Source organism: Rhincodon typus, chromosome 6, assembly GCF_021869965.1.
Source record: "Rhincodon typus isolate 14 chromosome 6, sRhiTyp1.1, whole genome shotgun sequence".
Classification (NCBI taxonomy): Eukaryota; Metazoa; Chordata; class Chondrichthyes; order Orectolobiformes; family Rhincodontidae; genus Rhincodon; species Rhincodon typus.
Genome location: NC_063337.1, coordinates 44,177,182 through 44,195,155, shown reverse-complemented (window position 1 = coordinate 44,195,155; position 17,974 = coordinate 44,177,182). Strand labels below are relative to the sequence as shown.

The 17,974-nt window shown below is 39.3% G+C and overlaps 1 protein-coding gene and 1 non-coding gene across 2 annotated transcripts in view; both read left to right on the top strand.

Annotated features, from left to right (window-relative positions):
• The window catches only part of LOC109928522 (cytoplasmic dynein 2 heavy chain 1), a 534,366-nt gene that overhangs the window by 349,974 nt on the left and 166,418 nt on the right, over positions 1–17,974 (top strand). The window contains exon 75 of the mRNA XM_048597671.1: positions 11,388–11,519. Within this exon, the coding sequence (XP_048453628.1) occupies positions 11,388–11,519 (132 nt within the window). The remainder of the gene's footprint in view (positions 1–11,387; positions 11,520–17,974) is intronic.
• Positions 4,086–4,188, top strand: LOC125483416. Its single transcript, XR_007262370.1, has one exon. It is a non-coding gene; the product is annotated as a U6 spliceosomal RNA (small nuclear RNA).

Here is a 17,974-nt window from a genome sequence, read left to right as displayed (position 1 = left end):
TGGGGGGGGGGGGGGGGCGTAGTCTGCAAACGTACAACATACTGTCTTAACCTGAAAGAAAATCAATGCCAAAGGTGACTTTGGTTGAGCTACGAGATTGTCGTAGGCATATGTCATGTGGTACAGTGACTAGAACCACACTTATATTCTACTTATGGTTGTGAAAGTAATCTTTGCTCTAAACATCAGTGTCCCAGTCCCTTTTCAAAGCTCATCAGGAGACCAGCCAGCAGCATGCAGCTTGTTTTAAGCAGTGCCAGATACCCTGTTTGCTTATTTTTCCCTTTGGATTTGGCATCTCAAATACAGAAGACCATGGCCTTCATCCAAACTTCAGGCTTATCTCAGGTTCAGGGTATTATAGATTGTTCCCATTTTACAGCATGGAACCTGACCCTTTGGCCCAACTCATCCGCACTGACCAGACATCCCATCTGACCTAGTACCATTTGCCAGCATTTGGCCCATATCCCTCTAAACCCTGTCCAGGTGCCTTTTCGATGTTGTAATTGTACCTGCCTCCACAATTTCCTCTGGAGGCTCGTTCCATACACACCTAACCTCTGCGTGAAAAAGCCCATCCTCAGATTCTTTTTAAATCTTTCCCCTCTCACATTAAACCTTTGTCCTCTAGTCATAGAGTCATACAGCACAGAAACAGACCCTTCAGTCTAACCAGTCCATGCCAAACAAAATCCCAAACTAAACTAGTCTCACTTTTCTGCTCCTGGCCCATATCCCTCCAAACCTTTCCTGTTAATGTATCCATCCAAATGCCTTTTAAACGTTGTAATTTTACCTGCATCCACCACTTACTCAGGAAGTTCATTCCACACGTGGACCACCCTCTGTGTAAAAGAAATTGCCTCTTGTGTCTTTTTTAAATCTCTCTCCTCTTGTCTTAGAAATGTGCCCCCTAGTCTTGAAATTCCCCATCTTAGAGAAAAGACAACTACCATCAACTCTATCTATATCTCTCATTATTTTATGAACTTTGATCAGGTCACATCTCAACGTCCTACTTTCCAGTGGAAAAGTCCCAGCCTACCCAGCCTTTCTTTATAACTCAAACTTTCCATACCTGGCAACATCCTGGTAAATCTCTTCGGAACCCTCTCCAGCTTAATTATATAATTCGTATAACTGGGTGGCTAGAACTGGACATGGTATTCCAGAAGAGGCCTCACCAATGTCCTGTACATAATATCCTAACTCCTATACTCACAGGACTGAGCAATGAAGGCAAGCATGCCAAACACCTTTTTAACCATCCTGTCTGTCTGTGACGCAAACTTTAAAAAATTATGTACCTGCACCCCTAGGTCCCTCTGTTCTACAACACTATCCAAGGCCTTACCATTAATTGTATAAGCCCAACCCTTGTTTGTCGTACCAAAATGCAGTACCTCGCATTTATCCAGATTGAACTCCATCTGTCATTTTTCAGCCCATTGACCCATTTGATCAAGATCACTTTGTTATCTTATAAGACCTTCTTCACTGTCTACAATGCCACCAATTTTGGTGTCATCTGCAAACTTACTAACCCTGCCATCTTTATTGTCATCCAAATCATTTATCTCAATGACAAACAAAAGGGGGCCCAGAACTGATCGCTTTGGATCACCGCTGGTCACAGGCCTCCAGTCCGAAAAGCAACCCTCCAACATTACTCCGTTTCCTGCCATTAAGCCAGTTGTGTATCCAGTTGGTGAGCTCACCCTGAATCCCATGTGACCTAACTTTACTAATTAGTCTACCATGCAGAATCTTGCCAAAGGCTTTAGTAAAGTCATCAAGACAATATCTACTGCTTTGTCCTCGTCAATCATTTTGGCAACTTCCTCAAGTTAGTAACTGCCCCACTCTAGGATAAAGACCTTGGTTATTCACCCTATCCATGCCCCTCATGATTTTAAAAACCTCTATAAAGTCACTCCTCAGTCTCCAATGTCCAGGGAAAAAAGGCCCCAAACTATTCAGTTTCTCCATGTAGCTCAAACTCCAGTTTCAGCAACATCCTTGTAAATCTTTATTGCACCCTCTCAAGTTTATTAACATCCTCCCTATAGAAGGGCGACCAGAATTGTACGCAGTATTCCAAAAGTGGCCTCAACAGATGCAATATGACACCCAACTGCAATGCTCAGTGTTCTGATCAATGAATGCAAGCGTGCCAAACACCACCTTCACCACCTGTCCACCTGCAACTCCACCTTCAATGAACTATGCACCTGTACCTCTAAGTCTCTTTGTTTGGCAACACTTCCCAGGACCCTACCGTTAATGTACAAGTCCTGCCCTGATTTGCCTTACCAAAATGCAACACCTCGTATTTATCTAAATTAAACTCCATCTACTGCCTTTCGGCCCATTGGCCCATCCGATTAAGATCCTGTTGTACTCTGAGATAATCTTTTTCACTGTCCGCTACACCACCTATTTTAATGTCATCTGCAAACTTACTCACTTTACCTCTTATATTCACATCCAAATCATTTATATTAATGACAAGAACCAGTGGATCCAGCACTGATCCTTGTGGCACACCGCTGGTCACAGGCAATGAAGTTGTTAACTCTGAAGTTCAACAAGAAATCATTTCACTCATTCTACATCTAGGAGCTCTATGAGCATAATTTGGACTTTCTGCATGTGTGCACAAGATTTCCGTGCTGCTGCCATGGCTTCTTTATACTAAGGAGATTACAACTCCTTCATCAGTTTTAGCCACCAATGCAGATCTGGAGTTGCTTTCATTGTACAATAATGATGCCCCTTTAGGAACCCGGATTCTGAGGTATAGGGCAGTTACATTAGCAGCCATGTTGCCACCAGATGTACCATACCACTGGCTGTTAGCCTTTGAAAGATGAAACTTAGAAAATAGGAACAGGGAGTAGACCATTCGGCCTTTTGAATCTGCACCACAAAGCGATTCAGGCTTTTCAATCATGTAGAACTCTCCATTATGTCCCAGCAAAGATATCATGAATCGTCACTATACACGCTGAACAATGTGCAGCAGAAGTGCCTTCAAATAGAGATAGGAGCTTGGGCACCTAAATTACCCAATTTGTTTCTCCATAATAACACCACAATCAATCAGAGTCAACTTCCAACTGGTCCCACCCTTTTCTCCTCATTATTTTGTTTAAAACTTTGCATTCTTGCATTTTTCTGATGAGTGCAAGACTGAAAGCTTTGGCAACACGTTTCACTTTTCAACAATATTCCAATTTTGTGCTACCAAGCAACCATTTTGTATGTTATTATCCAGAAAATTCTTGAATGTTCCTCTAAGGTTTTTAAACGCATGAAGATTTCCATGTTAAGGTTAAGATCTGGAACAAGGCTTAGAAATGTGCCAAGTGTTTTTATGTGAAGTTAAAACTTCCTCTTTTTATATAGTATTGTTTTCATTTTGATGAGTGACCTATTTCAGGCAAATAAAATGTAATTACCACCACTTTCTGATTCAGAATGAAAAGGTTAACTTGACCTTGGAATGTTAAAAATGTTCAATTAATTATTTTTCCGAGGCATTCACAATCAGTTGAATCTTAGCACAGCAAATTTATTTATACGTCTTACCCGTAAGCAAATCCCTTTAAATGCTTCATCATGATTAAGTAAGTCAGAGTAGCTGAGCTCTGCAAACCGAGACAGCCCCAAATTTAATCCCTCATACTGTGCTGAGTTAGCTGATCACCAACAGGCTGATAGTTATCCTGCAATTGGCATTCATGTTTGCGATTAGAAAAGAAAAATTTGATCCACATGCAGGCAATATTTGTTTATGGATTGGACAAGGCTGTAATGACTCCTGTGATTTAATGGCCTGCTGACTTTCACTCTCATAGTTGACATCAAATAAGGCTGTAAAATTTGTATTTCTAAGGACTGCATTTAAAGCAGCCATGGTGTGGGGAGCATGGTGACAGTGCCTAATTAATCACAGGAGAACACACATGGCAACAGGCTAATGGGGAACTGTACATGTTCATGACAAGTTGTCAATTAGACTCATTATTGAACTAATTGACACCAATTATCTGTAAGCTCACAGGAATTTAGTGGGGTGCTCGCTTTGGCAGCTGAAATACTAAAATTGGAATAATACAGAGACGACTAGCATGGCCCCTGCACAAGGATAATACGCAAATTCGTGAAGCATTCTGAAATAACTTCACAGGGGTTGGGTCCCATCACCAAGTCATCCTTTCTTTACTAGTGCACAGTTCACTGGCTGTGACCAACCAGCTCAGAGTCAGTCCTCAACTGAGGAGGTTCTAATCTCCTGGTTATATTGGTTAGCCAAGGCTTTCCTGCTTGGCCCAGGTTGACAATCCCAATCAAAACCCTCAAAGTCAACGAGGTCTACCTGGTCCCAATCACTATACATTCCATATTTAGGAGTCCTTTTGTGGCACAGAGGTAGTGTCCCTACTCCTGACCTGAGAGACCTGAGTTCAAGTCCCACCTGTTCTGAGGTTTGTAATAATATCTCTGAACAGGTTGATTAGGAAAATAGGTTAAGTAAAAAAAAAGGAATTTAGTGAGCTTGTCCGTGTTGCGGTTCTATGGTTGGGGTTCCCTTTTTTTAAAGGGATTTAGTGCCATATTAAAAGACGTGGCATCAGGTAGGAGTGTGGCTTTTGGCTGGGGTTGTGGTGGATGCTGTAAACCCGTGTCATTGTCTCTGATCTATCTGCCCTCCCTCTCCTATGAAGCCTGTTTGTAATACACATCATGTCCTCCCTTCTGTGTGCCTGGGTCCCTTGGTGAGCATAGAACATAGAACATTACAGCGCAGTACAGGCCCTTCGGCCCTCGATGTTGCGCAGACCTGTGAAACCAATCTGAAGCCCATCTAACCTAAACTATTCCATTATCATCCATATGTTTATCCAATGACCATTTAAATGCCCTTAAAGTTGGCGAGTCTACTACTTTTGCAGGCAGGGCATTCCACGCCCTTACTACTCTCTGAGTGAAGAACCTACCTCTGACATCTGTCCTATATCTATCACCCCTCAATTTAAAGCTATGTCCCCTCGTGCTAGCCATCACCATCCGAGGAAAAAGGCTCCCACTGTCCACCCTATCTAATCCTCTGATCGTCTTGTATGTCTCTATTAAGTCACTTTTTAACCTTCTTCTCTCTAACGAAAACAGCCTCAAGTCCCTCAGCCTTTCCTCATAAGACCTTCCCTCCATACCAGGCAACATCCTGGTAAATCTCCTCTGCACCCTTTCCAATGCTTCCACATCCTTCCTATAATGTGGTGACCAGAACTGTATGCAATACTCCAAGTGCGGCCGCACCAGAGTTTTGTACAGCTGCAACATGACCTCATGGCTCCGAAACTCAATCCCTCTACCAATAAAACCTAACACACCGTACGCCTTCTTAACAACGCTATCAACCTGGGTGGCAACTTTCAGTGATAAAGCTCTTTCAGAGCATTGCATTTTCCTGCCCTCGGCACTCTTGGCCTTTGATTAGCTGGCAACTTTCAATGGATAGAATTTCATTGTCTGGAATCCTGAATCCTGTGGAAGGCCTGAACTAGCCAGATAAGAAAAGCACCCAATTGTGTCTTCTTCAGAAACAATGCAGATTTCCCACTGGTTCACTAACTAGTGGCTGAACATACATCAGTTTTATTAAATTTCATCCAAAGGACTATTTTGTTTATACGTTACTTGAAACTTACATCATTGAGTTAAGCACGAGTAATAAGTGTTTATCTTTATCTTTATGTTACATTCAGTTAAGGAAAACCTAGTTGAATTAGACTTGTTAACTATCTCTGTATTGTTCTGATGCTTTTATATTTACAGTGGGGAGCCATTCTCAATAGATCTGCCCTATTTTGCTTTTATTCATTGTCTGAAAATAGCAAACATGCAAGATTAGCATTCCATGTTTACATCACTACATTAGGCCTCCCCACTCCATACATATAAATTCCTCTCCTCTGTATTTAAGTAATTCTGCAGTATTCATATTTAACATTAACTCCCCACTGACGCTGAACTACCTGTTGCTGCCACTTTAACGCACCACCCTGTTCACTGGCCAACATCTCTGTCTGTGGCTTGCTGCAGTGTTCCAGCGAAGCTCAATGCAAGCTGGAAGAACAGCACTCATTTTCCGCTTGGGGACCCTCCAGCCCTCCGGACTCAATATCGAGTTCAATAACTTTAGGGCGTAAACTCTCCCATGTCCCAGCCCCCTACCCCACACACCAGGCCTTGTTACCACATAGCCTGCCATTACACATCACCTGTTGTTAGTCACTAATAGTCCCCATTAACAACTATTCACCCTCCCAGCTTGATCGTTATCAACTCTTTGTCTGTCCAACTGCTCTTCTCTCTCTTTAGGCTCTATCCTATCGTTTACTCCCTACCCAATCCATCTCCCCTATTTTCTGCATATAAACTGATATTTTCCCAGCCACCATCAGTTCTGAAGAAGGGTCACCGGAACCGAAACGTTAACTCTGTTTTTTCCTTCACAGATGCTGCCAGACCTGCTGAGCTTTTCCAGCAACTTTGTTTTAGTTCTATTTTACTGGCTGAGTCCCCTCATGTAGTTGGATTTTAATCTGGATTTCTCAAAGTTTTGCTTGCTTTTAGAGTTGTTTTTATTATTATCAAATAGTTTCAAGTTAAGATAAATTATACTTTTATTTGACACTGTATTCATCAAATGATATCACTTTATTTTCTGTTGCCCCTTTGTTAGAAAGCCACATTACTGATGAGTAAAGATTGGAGCAAGTGCTCACCTCATCTGTGGCCAGAGAAAAATGGTAAAAATGCCTCCAGCAATGGCTTTTCTTCCTGTCTACTTTACAATCTCTGGAGATGTCCCAAGATCTATCCTTGATCTCCTCGTCTTTCTCATCCATATGTTGCATTTTAGCAACATTATCTGAAGATAAGAAGATAGGTTTGACATGTGTTGATACCCTCCAGCTTTATCCCTGCATGACTGCTCTCGACCCTACAGTGTCTGTCTGTGTCAACTGTGCTTGTGATAAATCCATTCATGGTTGATCATCAATTTCGTCTAACTATAAACATCAGAAAATCGAAGACACCATTGCTGAGCCCCACCGCAAACTCTACAGCTATAGGATGAACAACACTGTCCTTTGTAATTACTTTTCACCCCTCTGCATAACTTAAGCAGCAGCAAAAGCATTTTTGCCAACAAATTGGATGTTTTATGTACTTAATCAGTTGAGCTAACCCTTGCTTTATTCATATTAGTTATGTACCATTGAAAGTATTGACTTTAAACCCCATCCCTCGCACCATCCTCACTTCCTTCACCATCTTACCCATATCCATTTTATGGAAAGAGCTCTGTATAATAACTGTTGGAACCCATTGAATAGACAATGAGACTCCATAAGTAAGCAAGAAGATACTTCAAAGCAGCTGTAGAAAAAACATGAGTCATTTGTAAAAGAATTAGTTTTTTGGATTGTAGCCAATACATCATGAAAACTTTCTAAGTAAACAAAGATTTCAGGTCTGGGGAAATCATGTCTCCTAGAAATGGCAAGATGGGAGGCATGAGGAGTGGCATTTAATTAGGCAGAGTGGTAGCATACCCGTGTCCACTGGAATTAAGTTTAAGAAGCTGGGAATGCTGAGATTATGTTCTTTATGCTGAGTTTGTATTATTAGTATCCTACTTATCTTGAGCGCTAATCATCACATGGCTTCACTCCTGAACCTGAGACAACTAAGGCAAACTTTGAATGCATTAGTTAATTTAAAATTACAACTCTTTCTCTATGAGTTGGACATGGAAAAATCATAAATCTGTTTATGAAAGAAGCATTTACAATTTTGTACAAGATAACATGAATATTTGTTCGCAGTAAGCATCATAATTGTCAATATTACAATTTTACAAAGTTACGTGCAGCTTAGTGGATGTCACCTGTGGTTCACATGGGAGTACTGTCACTTCTGAGTCGGAGGTTTGTGACTGTAATACAGTCAATAAAAACTGATACTGCAATGTAGTACACAAGAAATGCTGCACTCTGAGAATAAGACGTTAAACTGAGACCCAAGATCTGGTGGCAGAATTTCAAAAAATCACAGTGGAGTGATCCCAATGGTTTCAGGGCCTTCATTTATCTTTTGTTCCGCATCGGGACAAAAACAGGTTTTTATCTGACCATTGTCACCTCGATGGCTGTGGGAGTTTGCTGTGCACAAATTAGCTGCGGAATTTCCTACGACAGTGACAGCATTTCAAAATCACTTATTTGCCTGTAAATTGCTTTTGGAACATCCTGTGAATATGAATGGTACAGTGGAAATACGTATTCTTCCTGTGATACCAATGCACAATATGAACTGACACCAGTCAACTAGCATCCTAATCCTCTCATATGGATCAGAATATGCAGCTTGAGGAACATTCTCTTCAAGAAAAGCTGAAGGATTCATTAGCACTATAGGTATTTTACTGCAGTAAAATCTTTTATAACATATGGCAGATTTTTATGATTTTGCAAATTTAATATTTCCAGTTCCCACACATAGCATTAGATTCCAGCACTAGTGCATAATAAGAATATTAAGTATGGATAAAGGAATAAAGCTGCCCACCTTGCCAACCGCATCTAACACTGAGGTCTGCAGTTCAAAGTGAAGCTTCTCATGTGATTTGATTCTTTCAAGAATTCAGCAAGTAGGAGAAGATGTGGGCTGGAGTGGGGAGGTGGGGTAATGTGTTTTCACAGAATGTCAGGAAGAGCACCAGACTGTTTGTCACCATTTATTTTATAGAACATAGGACATCGATCAGTACAGTATAGGAACGGGCCATTCAGCCCACAATATTGTGTCAAATATGACGCCAAATGAAACTAATCCTGCCCTTCTGCCTGCCATTGGTCCATATCTCTACATTTCTTGCATCTTCACATGCTTATCTAAAAACCCCTTAAATGCCCTTATCATATCTGCCTCAACCACCACACCTGGCAGTGTGTTCCAGATTCCTACCATTCTGTGTAAAAATAACTTGCCCCTCACATCTCCTTTGAACTTTTCCCCTGTCACCTTAAATGCGTGCCTCCTAGGATTAGACATTTCAACTCTGGGAAAAAGATTTTGACTGTCAACTTTATCTATACATCTCATAATTTTATAGATTTCTATCAAGTCTCTCCTCAACCTTTTCCGCTCAAGAGAATAAAATCTGAGGTTTCTTAGCCTCTCGTTATAGCTCATGCCTTCTAATCCAGGCAGCATCCTGGTAAACCTCTTCTGCACCTTCTCCAAAGCTTCCACATTCATCTATTATTAGTCTATTCATAGTCATTCTTAATCATTCATCTGTTCTTAGTTGTTGCCCAACATTACTGTGCAACCATATAAAAAAAAAGTTCAGTGACCAGCAGAGGTTTTATTTTAGTTACATTCCCTTCCTGTTCTGAGTGGTTAATTTACATTATATTGACTCAAACTTCATATCATCATTGTGGGGTTCTTTACCCATATCTTTAAGTGTGGATTGAACAGCAGTGCTCTAGTGTTTAATTTTGCGATTTTGAATTTACATTATGCCTTTACATGGCATTTCTTATTAATGCATTATCTCAGGCCTTTGTTCTAAGTTCAAAATGTTAAGCATATTCATAATGCAAATGGTGCCCAAGTTATATATTTAAGGAAAAATGTCTTGCATACACAAAACTATAGTAGAAAAAAAGCTATCAACTTAATTTTTACATACAGGTAGTCCTTTCCATTCTTAACATTAATTTTTGACAGTGGGAGAGAACTGGTACATCTTGTCTTTTACTATTAAAATTCCTCTCCATCTACTCTGTTAATGGAGTACAGTGTTGATCAGATAGAGCCACATATCGTACCTATTGTGGTTTATTTGGATTTTCAAAATTGATGCCTGAACCTTGATTTTAACCTGGGCTTCACTTGTAGGTAGGAGTGCATTATTTTTCTGGAAACATCCCAAGCTCCTCAGTGTGGACAATTTAAATGCTGAGTATCATTTAAAAAGTTCAGATCTGTCTTCCAGCTGAAAATAGAGAGACTGAACTTGGCCAGTGGGTATAAGATGAATAATAAATCAGGCATAAAGGCTGGCTGTCCCAATTATTGCCCTAAAGAGAGCAGGGGATAGATGGTTGGCTGGTAGGTCCAGGGCAAAGGTTTCCTTGTTAGACCAGGATGACTGCACCTTCTGAGTCATAAGAAACCTTTGAAAAGTTTTCATTCCACGACTTGGTTTTGCCTCTTCTGGCTTTGTGCTGTTATCTCTTAGCTTTAACTATTGACTTGGAAACTGCACAATTTGTGTAGTCTGAATTTAGTTATCAGACTTCATAGTTTAAATATTTACTGTTTATCCACTCACCCAAGCATTGAATTTAAAGAGCTGTGGGTGTGTACTGTTATAGAAAGGCAAACAAAGTGACCCACTTTGGAAGCCTTTGAGAACCACCAACTAAAATTTGAAGTTCACCTTCCATATCCATGCTAAACCATCCATGTCAGTACAATGTCAACATCAATACTTTTAATGATGCACCATTTTCTTTTCATTGTAGTAAACATATTCCACCTAGATGCAACTAATTTAGGTACATTGGACAACAAAAGATCAGCATTGCAAAAAACAAACATCTTTACTGACTTGGCCTCCACCACTTCTGACAGTGGTTGGTTGTGATGCCAGTGATGTCGGTAGACATTTGAGTAAAACACATTTTTGAAATTAGCTTCATTTGTATGCTCCAAAGATCACATGAATTATTTTTTCAAGTCAATTTGCAATGATACAGATCAGAGAATTGCAGCTATTGCAGGTTAAAGAGACTACTTTCAATCTTGGAAAACTGAAAATTCTGGTCCTATTCTACTGTTCTCAGTTCAAATTTATTTAACTCTAACTGGACCTGTGCATCATAATTCTTCAGATTTTGGCTAAAATAGAAGATAGTAGAACTATTATTTCTGTTTCAGGATAATGCCAGACAGTCATTAATTTGTAAATGTATGCATTTTAATATAGAGATTCTTAGTAGAAAGATCCTACTAATAATGAGTTTTGGTATCACAATGGCATCTACAATGTTCATTTTGTTTCATTATTTCTCGCAATCACCTAGTTTATGCACCATGTCAAATATTTTTTAAAGTTGGCAAATGTTCCTCCCAATGTGACATCAAAACTATTTGCTATTGGAGTTTTAATTCTGAAAATAATTGATTTTCTTTCTGGCAAGACTTCAATAAGAACGACTTTTACCCAGCATAGTTTTGTTTAGCCACTTTTTGAATTATTTCGGAAGTTTAAGAGTCTATTCATTTTCCAGACCACCTTTCCAGCATTGTATCAGATGCTCTGTTTAGAAGATATAGACCTTTGGCTCACTTTCTCTCAAAGTTCAACCTGTGAACAAGACATCCCAGCATCTATTGCAAGGAGAATCTCACTCTTTCAACAGGTGTGTTGGCTCAGTATTTTATGAGTAATTATAAAACAGAAAGGTATCAATTCTTTAAAAAAAAAATGTGTAAAGAACCTAGTGATGGGAGTAGTGATTTTCCTATTTACATTGCATAAGCAGGAAATAATAATTAAAACAAGTAACCAGCTGCTTCAGTTAACCTCTTGAACTCCAATTTGTTATACATTTTTCAAATGTATATTTGTATATATGTATATTTTGTAATAATGTATATTTTTATGTCATTTAATGAAATCCATATGATATTGGGTGAATAATTATTGATATTATGAATGTTCTTCTTGACCAAAACAAATGGAAAGGCAGAGCTGAGAAAGTGTGGTTAAATACAATGACCCCATGCACTCATTGAAGAGTTATGCTCAAAGGAAATTCAAGTGAAAGTAACATAGAGGTAATGTTACTGGATTATTGATCTAAATACGGGGACAAATACCCCAGGAGCATGGGCTCAAATTCCAATGTGGAAGATTAGAGAATTTCATTAATAAATCTGAAAAAAATTAATCTGAGTAATGATAATCATGAAATTGTTGTTGCAAGTCCCATTTGACTCACTAATATACCTCAGGAAAAGAAAGCCACCATCCTGATCTAGAACCACAGAATGTTGGAAACTGTGTTTTCTAAGTTGGGTTGGTTGGATGTAGTCAGTATGTAACCTGTTGCAAACAGACAAAGGGACGTGTTATTTGATATAGTGCACCAGCATTTGGGTTATATCACCTACATACTTAGCATGGCACCAGCACTAAAATTCATAATCCACATTACTCATTGGTGTGACAGGTACAACATCTCTACGTCATCCTAAATTTGCTTAGAATTATGCTGACAACAATTTGGGATCAGCATGCTCAAATTATGATGCACTTGTGCATACTGAAAACTACACATATTAGTATAAATTATAGCTGTATTTTTTGCAGACAGAAAGAATGTGTACCTACATTGTGCCTGTTACAATATGACAAAATATGTGACAGCCATTTCTTCGTCAATCCTTAGGGCGATGCGTTGATCATCACGGTCAATCTGACTGGTTCAGTTTTACTTGAAGCTTGGCAGTTAACTGCCTATTGTTATTTACCAGGAGCATTCTCCATGACAATGCTTTTACCAATCAGAGATCACTTGCCAATCAATCAGCACTCTCTTCTTGCTTTCCTTTAAATCGATGTTCTTATGAATATCCTAAAAAGTTCAGGAGGAAAACCATCGACAAAATCTGACTTTTTCAGCAATATGAAAAGTGAATATTATTTTCCCAAATTGTTTTTGTGGAAGAAACATCCCCAAAATGCCCCAAACCCTTCTCTCTTATTGTTTCTTTGTTTTTGAAGCTGATAAAAGCTCTTATTATGTACTTATACGATTAACACGGTTAATCATTGCTTGTTGAACCTTATTTGCTGAAAATGCATTGGAACTATTTGCACTCTGTTAAATAAAGAAGAACCTTGTATTTATATAACAGCTTGTATTTCTGAGGATTTGCTAAAACATTCATGGCTCATGAATTTTTGAAGTATAGCCAGAATTGTATTGTTGACAAATGTCAAATGGAAGTATAAATATTTATTATTTAAAATAAACAGTTCAAGTAAAATGTCAAAAAAAATTAGCATAATACAATTCAGTAAGTTGATTTGGTTTATTTATCGTCAAGCGTACCTAAGTGAAAAACTTTGTTTACGAGCAGTAAAGGAAAAACACAGTAAGCAAGGACATATAGATCATAGGTGAAAAAAAATCGTAGACAGAGCCATACAGGTTCCGTCACACAGGGCGAGTGCTAGGCAAGTTCAACATTAGCAAGATCAGCATTATTTGAAATTAATGAGTCCATCCAGCAGTCAAATAATGGTCAGGAAGATGCTTGTGCGTGTGTTCAAGCTTCTGTATCTTCTGCCTGATGAAAGAGGTTGTTGGAGAGTATTACCAGGTTCTGATAGGTCTTTGATGTTCACAGCCTTTCCATGGCAGCGAGCTGTGTGAATGGAGTTCTTGGATGGAAGGTTATTTTGCATGATAATGTGGGCTGTGCACACAACCTTCTGTAGTTTCTTAAGGTCCTGGGCAGAGCAGTTGCCATACCAGACTGTTATGCACTCGGACAGTACGCTTTCAGTGGTGCATCTGTCAACGTTGATGAGGGCCCGTACGGACATGCCAAATTTCCTGAGCTGCCCGAGGAAGAAGAGGCATTGTGCCTTATTGACTGTCACATCTATATAGGAAGTCTGGAATAGGTTGTCAGTTGTCGTCAGCCCTGGGACGCTCCCCATACTCTTAACCTCAGCTCCATCGATGTAGATGGGGGCGTGTTCTCTTCCCTTCTTTCTGAAGACAATAATCAGTTCTTTAGTTTTTCCAACATCGAGAGAGTGGTTGTTCTCATTGCACCATGTCACCGAGTCTTCTATCTCCTTTCTGTATTCTGACTTGTTGTTTGATATTCATCCTACAATGGTAGTGTCATCAGCAAACTTGTAGATGGCGTTTGTTCGGAATTTGGCAACAAAGTCGTGTGTGTACAGGGAGTACAGTAGGGAGCTGAGGACGCATCGTTACAGGGCTCCAGTGTTGAGTGTTATCATGGAGAAGGTGTGTTGTCTATCTTCACTGATTGTGGTCTGTGGGTCAGGAAGCTGAGGATCCAGTTGCAGAGGGTGGAGCCAAGACCAAGGTCTCAGAGTTTTGAGATCAGTCTGGATGGAATAATGGTGTTGAAGGCAGAGCTGTAGCCGATGAGCAAGAGTCTGACATAGGTGTCCTTGTTGTCCAGATATTCCAGGGATGAGTGCAAGGTGAGGGAAATGACATCCATTGTGTACCTGTTACATCAGTAGGCAAATTGTAGGGATTGAGGCAGGCTGGGAGACTAGAGTACATGTGGGCCATGACCAGCTTTTCGAAGCATTTCATGATTATGAAGGTCAGAGCCACTGGGCACTAGTCATTAAGGCACAATACAAGCGCTTTCTTAGGTACAGGGATGATGGTGATCTTCTTGAAGCAGGTGGGGACTTTGACTTGTAGGAGGGAGAGGTTCATAACTCTTGTTGGTATTAAGTCTTTAACTGCACAATTTAAATGACCACTCTGTTAGCAAAGAAACATATGGGCCTGGATTTTCTGCTTTCAGGCTAGAATTGGCAACTTTCCTTTCTCCATGATCCATGCTCCATGATGGCCCTGCCTATACATTGTATTTTCACCTTGTATAAGCAGGCAGGGGCTAGCCACCAACCCCATCATCCACAGCAGATCCAAGTCGGCAACGAAGGTGCATGAATGCCAAAGCGAGCAAGTTAGAAATCAACCTGTTGTTACATTGTGCTAGTTCTCAATGTAGTTGTTCAGTCATCTGCCATTCACCTCACATTTTTCAACCACCACATTCTACTGCTATGGTCCCTCGTATGTCCCATGACCCCAATGGATCCTGTAGGTAAAAAAAAACTCATAAACTATAGACTAACACTGGCAATTCTTTGAAATGCTTATAAATAATACGAATGGGGATAGAAGCGCAGGATGAACAGACGTTTGGTCATTTGTTTCGCCAGATGGCCTCAATTATGAATATTTTGCTGAGCTCCAAGAATGATTAATAAAGTCAGCCTGGTGGCTGTTTACACAGTTACAAAGGGGACAGCTAGTCTTGATAGACTGGCAATTTTAAGATTTTATGAACTTTATCTTTAGTTGAAGTGGCTTTTCAATGCCTTTGTGCTTATTTGGATTAAGCGGTGTCAAGTAATAAAGCATTGGCTGTTTTTCATTCACCATTTTATGAAAATCTAAGAGGGACTTTCTTCCAACGGGAATGTTGTATGCCTGAATTTTATTTAGTGGTTCTGTACCTAGCATATACTGGAAGAATGTTTCAAAGAGGCAGAAGATGTCAATATCAATATGAAATTTAATCAATCTGAAAATGAAATCACAGTGTCTTCTACGTTGGTTTCTGATTCTCCACAATGTAGAATACATAAGAGGATTTTATCCACTGAAGAAAGGACTGTAATTCATTTGAAATCTTTACGCAAGTCAATCAATTTAATAGTTTCCTACCTCTTACTGTACAAACGCCTGAACCCGAAGTATGAAAGTTCTCTCAAGACGTATTATCATACTTCAGCTAAGCACCTTTCAAACTTAGTTATCAAAAGGTCTGACTTCTGACTAAAGATACTCCATAGTTCTTTGAGGACCCATGAACCATGTACTTTGCAAATGCTTGCCCAACTCCATCAACATGATGAGAGTCTCATATGACTTCTCCAAAATAGAATTTGAAAGGTCAGGAGTACTTCATGAATTTTGCTGTACAGATCCTCATCTTGCTTCAGCAAAAGGTGCCAGACAGGAGAGTGGGAAAGCCCTTCTGCTCGGTTATGGACAAAGGCATGAAAATCTGGTCCAGTCCATTTCAGTTGACTGGAACAAACCAATTTATAGAACTTGAGGTTACTATTAGAATAGTTAGGTAAAACTATAATTTTTACCTCCCCCACTGATGGTAGGAAGCAATAACATTATTCCCCCAATTTTTAAGACTGTTAATCTATTTGTCCATAAGGAATATATCTCAAAAACAAATGAAGGTATTTAAATTAATACCTTGGGCTATTGCCCAAGGAAGAACTGATTTGTTTTTCTATAGTTAAAGACACAGATCGAAATCTGATTCTGGATTTTTTAAGTTGGGTAGAGTACTTGTCGATTGAGTGGCAGAAAGTTGGAATTTGACGTTTGTAAAATGCTAGGGGGGAAAGCATGTGTGGTCCCTTTAAAAGATCATGTGCTTTTTCTGTGCTTAGAGATTTAAAATGGTGTCTGTGAGCAGTAGCTTGAAAGTTTTTAAGTACGCAGAGAGCACACAATTGAAACGTAGAAAGGCCATACAGTAGTAGTGAGATAGTAGGAACTGCCGATGCTGGAGAATCTGAGATAACAAGGTGTAGAGCTGGATGAACACGAGACCCGAAACGTCAGCTTTCCTGCTCCTCTGATGCTGCTTGGCCTGCTGTGTTCATCCAGCTCTACACCTTGTTATCTCAAGGCCATACAGTAAGCAGGCCAAGCAGTGGTTGTTACCATGACAACAGACTTTTGAATTTAGCCAATCAATTTGAACCAGGTACTTGGATACCAAAAACCTACTAAATTTAAATCTGTTGTTTTTGACAACATAGGACCGATCCTATTGTAAGAAATATTGATATGTCATCAAGGGCATAAAAAGAAAGGGGCAGTTGGACAAAGACCCCAGAGCTAGCTGCCATCCACCAGAGCTAATGGCCCTCAGCTCTCAAGATGGAATCGCTGCCTCTCACAGCCTCCTCTATGTCGTAGAGAAAGCACCATCTAAATAGCAATGGTACCAACAGCACAACTAGTTAATATTCCTGACAAAAGAAACAACGGAGAAGGCATTTCTGACAGAAAAATTGACGGAGAAGGCAGAAAACATTCCGGAAGACATTAACCTGGCTATAATTTCAAGAGAATAAGTTCTATTTTTTTTGATATAAGTGGGACTTGTATTTATTAGAACAGTATACCATTAGAATCTTGCTTTATTCAGGAATACTTATCAATTAGAAGACATTTGTTCAGTTTGTTAATAGTTTAGTTAATTTGTTCACTGTTAGAGTTAGATAAGTAAATTGTTACTTGTTGATTTTAAAGTGAGTGTCAGGGATTTATTGTATTTAATCACTAGAAGTTGCTGAAAAACAGGTTACACTATTCTTCACACTCCTTTTGCAGATTATAGGGCAAGGTGTACCTCTTTGGGCGTTTTGGTTTTAGCTCTCAGAGCGGTGTCAACCTCCACTTTATAACAATATATCTCAATAACAAATGAAGAGCTTTAAATTAAAGTTGATACAGGAATAAGCTATTGCCTGAAGAAGAAATGATTTGTTTTTCTACATTTACAGATACAGATCCAAATCTGATTGTGGATTTTTTAAAGGATACAATTAACATTGGGTGAAAGGGCAAATTGATATTTTATCTTTGCTGGTGAATGTTGACAAAGGTAATGTTTTCATCCCCATTTGTTAGTTTGTGAACAATATATCTCAAGAGCTCATGGTCAAATTTTCACAAAACACCATTCTTCATGTTTATGTTCCAAGGAGAGCTGATTAGTTTTTGGTGAGCAAAGTTTTCAGAACAGGTTGTGAGATATAAATTAGCCTTCAGTCTTCTCAGGGAGATCGAAATGCTTAACAAAAAAGGTTTATTTTTTCAGGTTTTTTTTCATTGTAGGACATCAATCAGGCAAAGTAGAGATTCAAAAAACAATTGTGAATGTAATATCCTTGAATTTGAACATAGAATTCACTATTTTCCTTCATAGAAAATCAAAGAGAACAAAGTTTAGTGGGTGGTTCAGTTATACAGAAGACTAA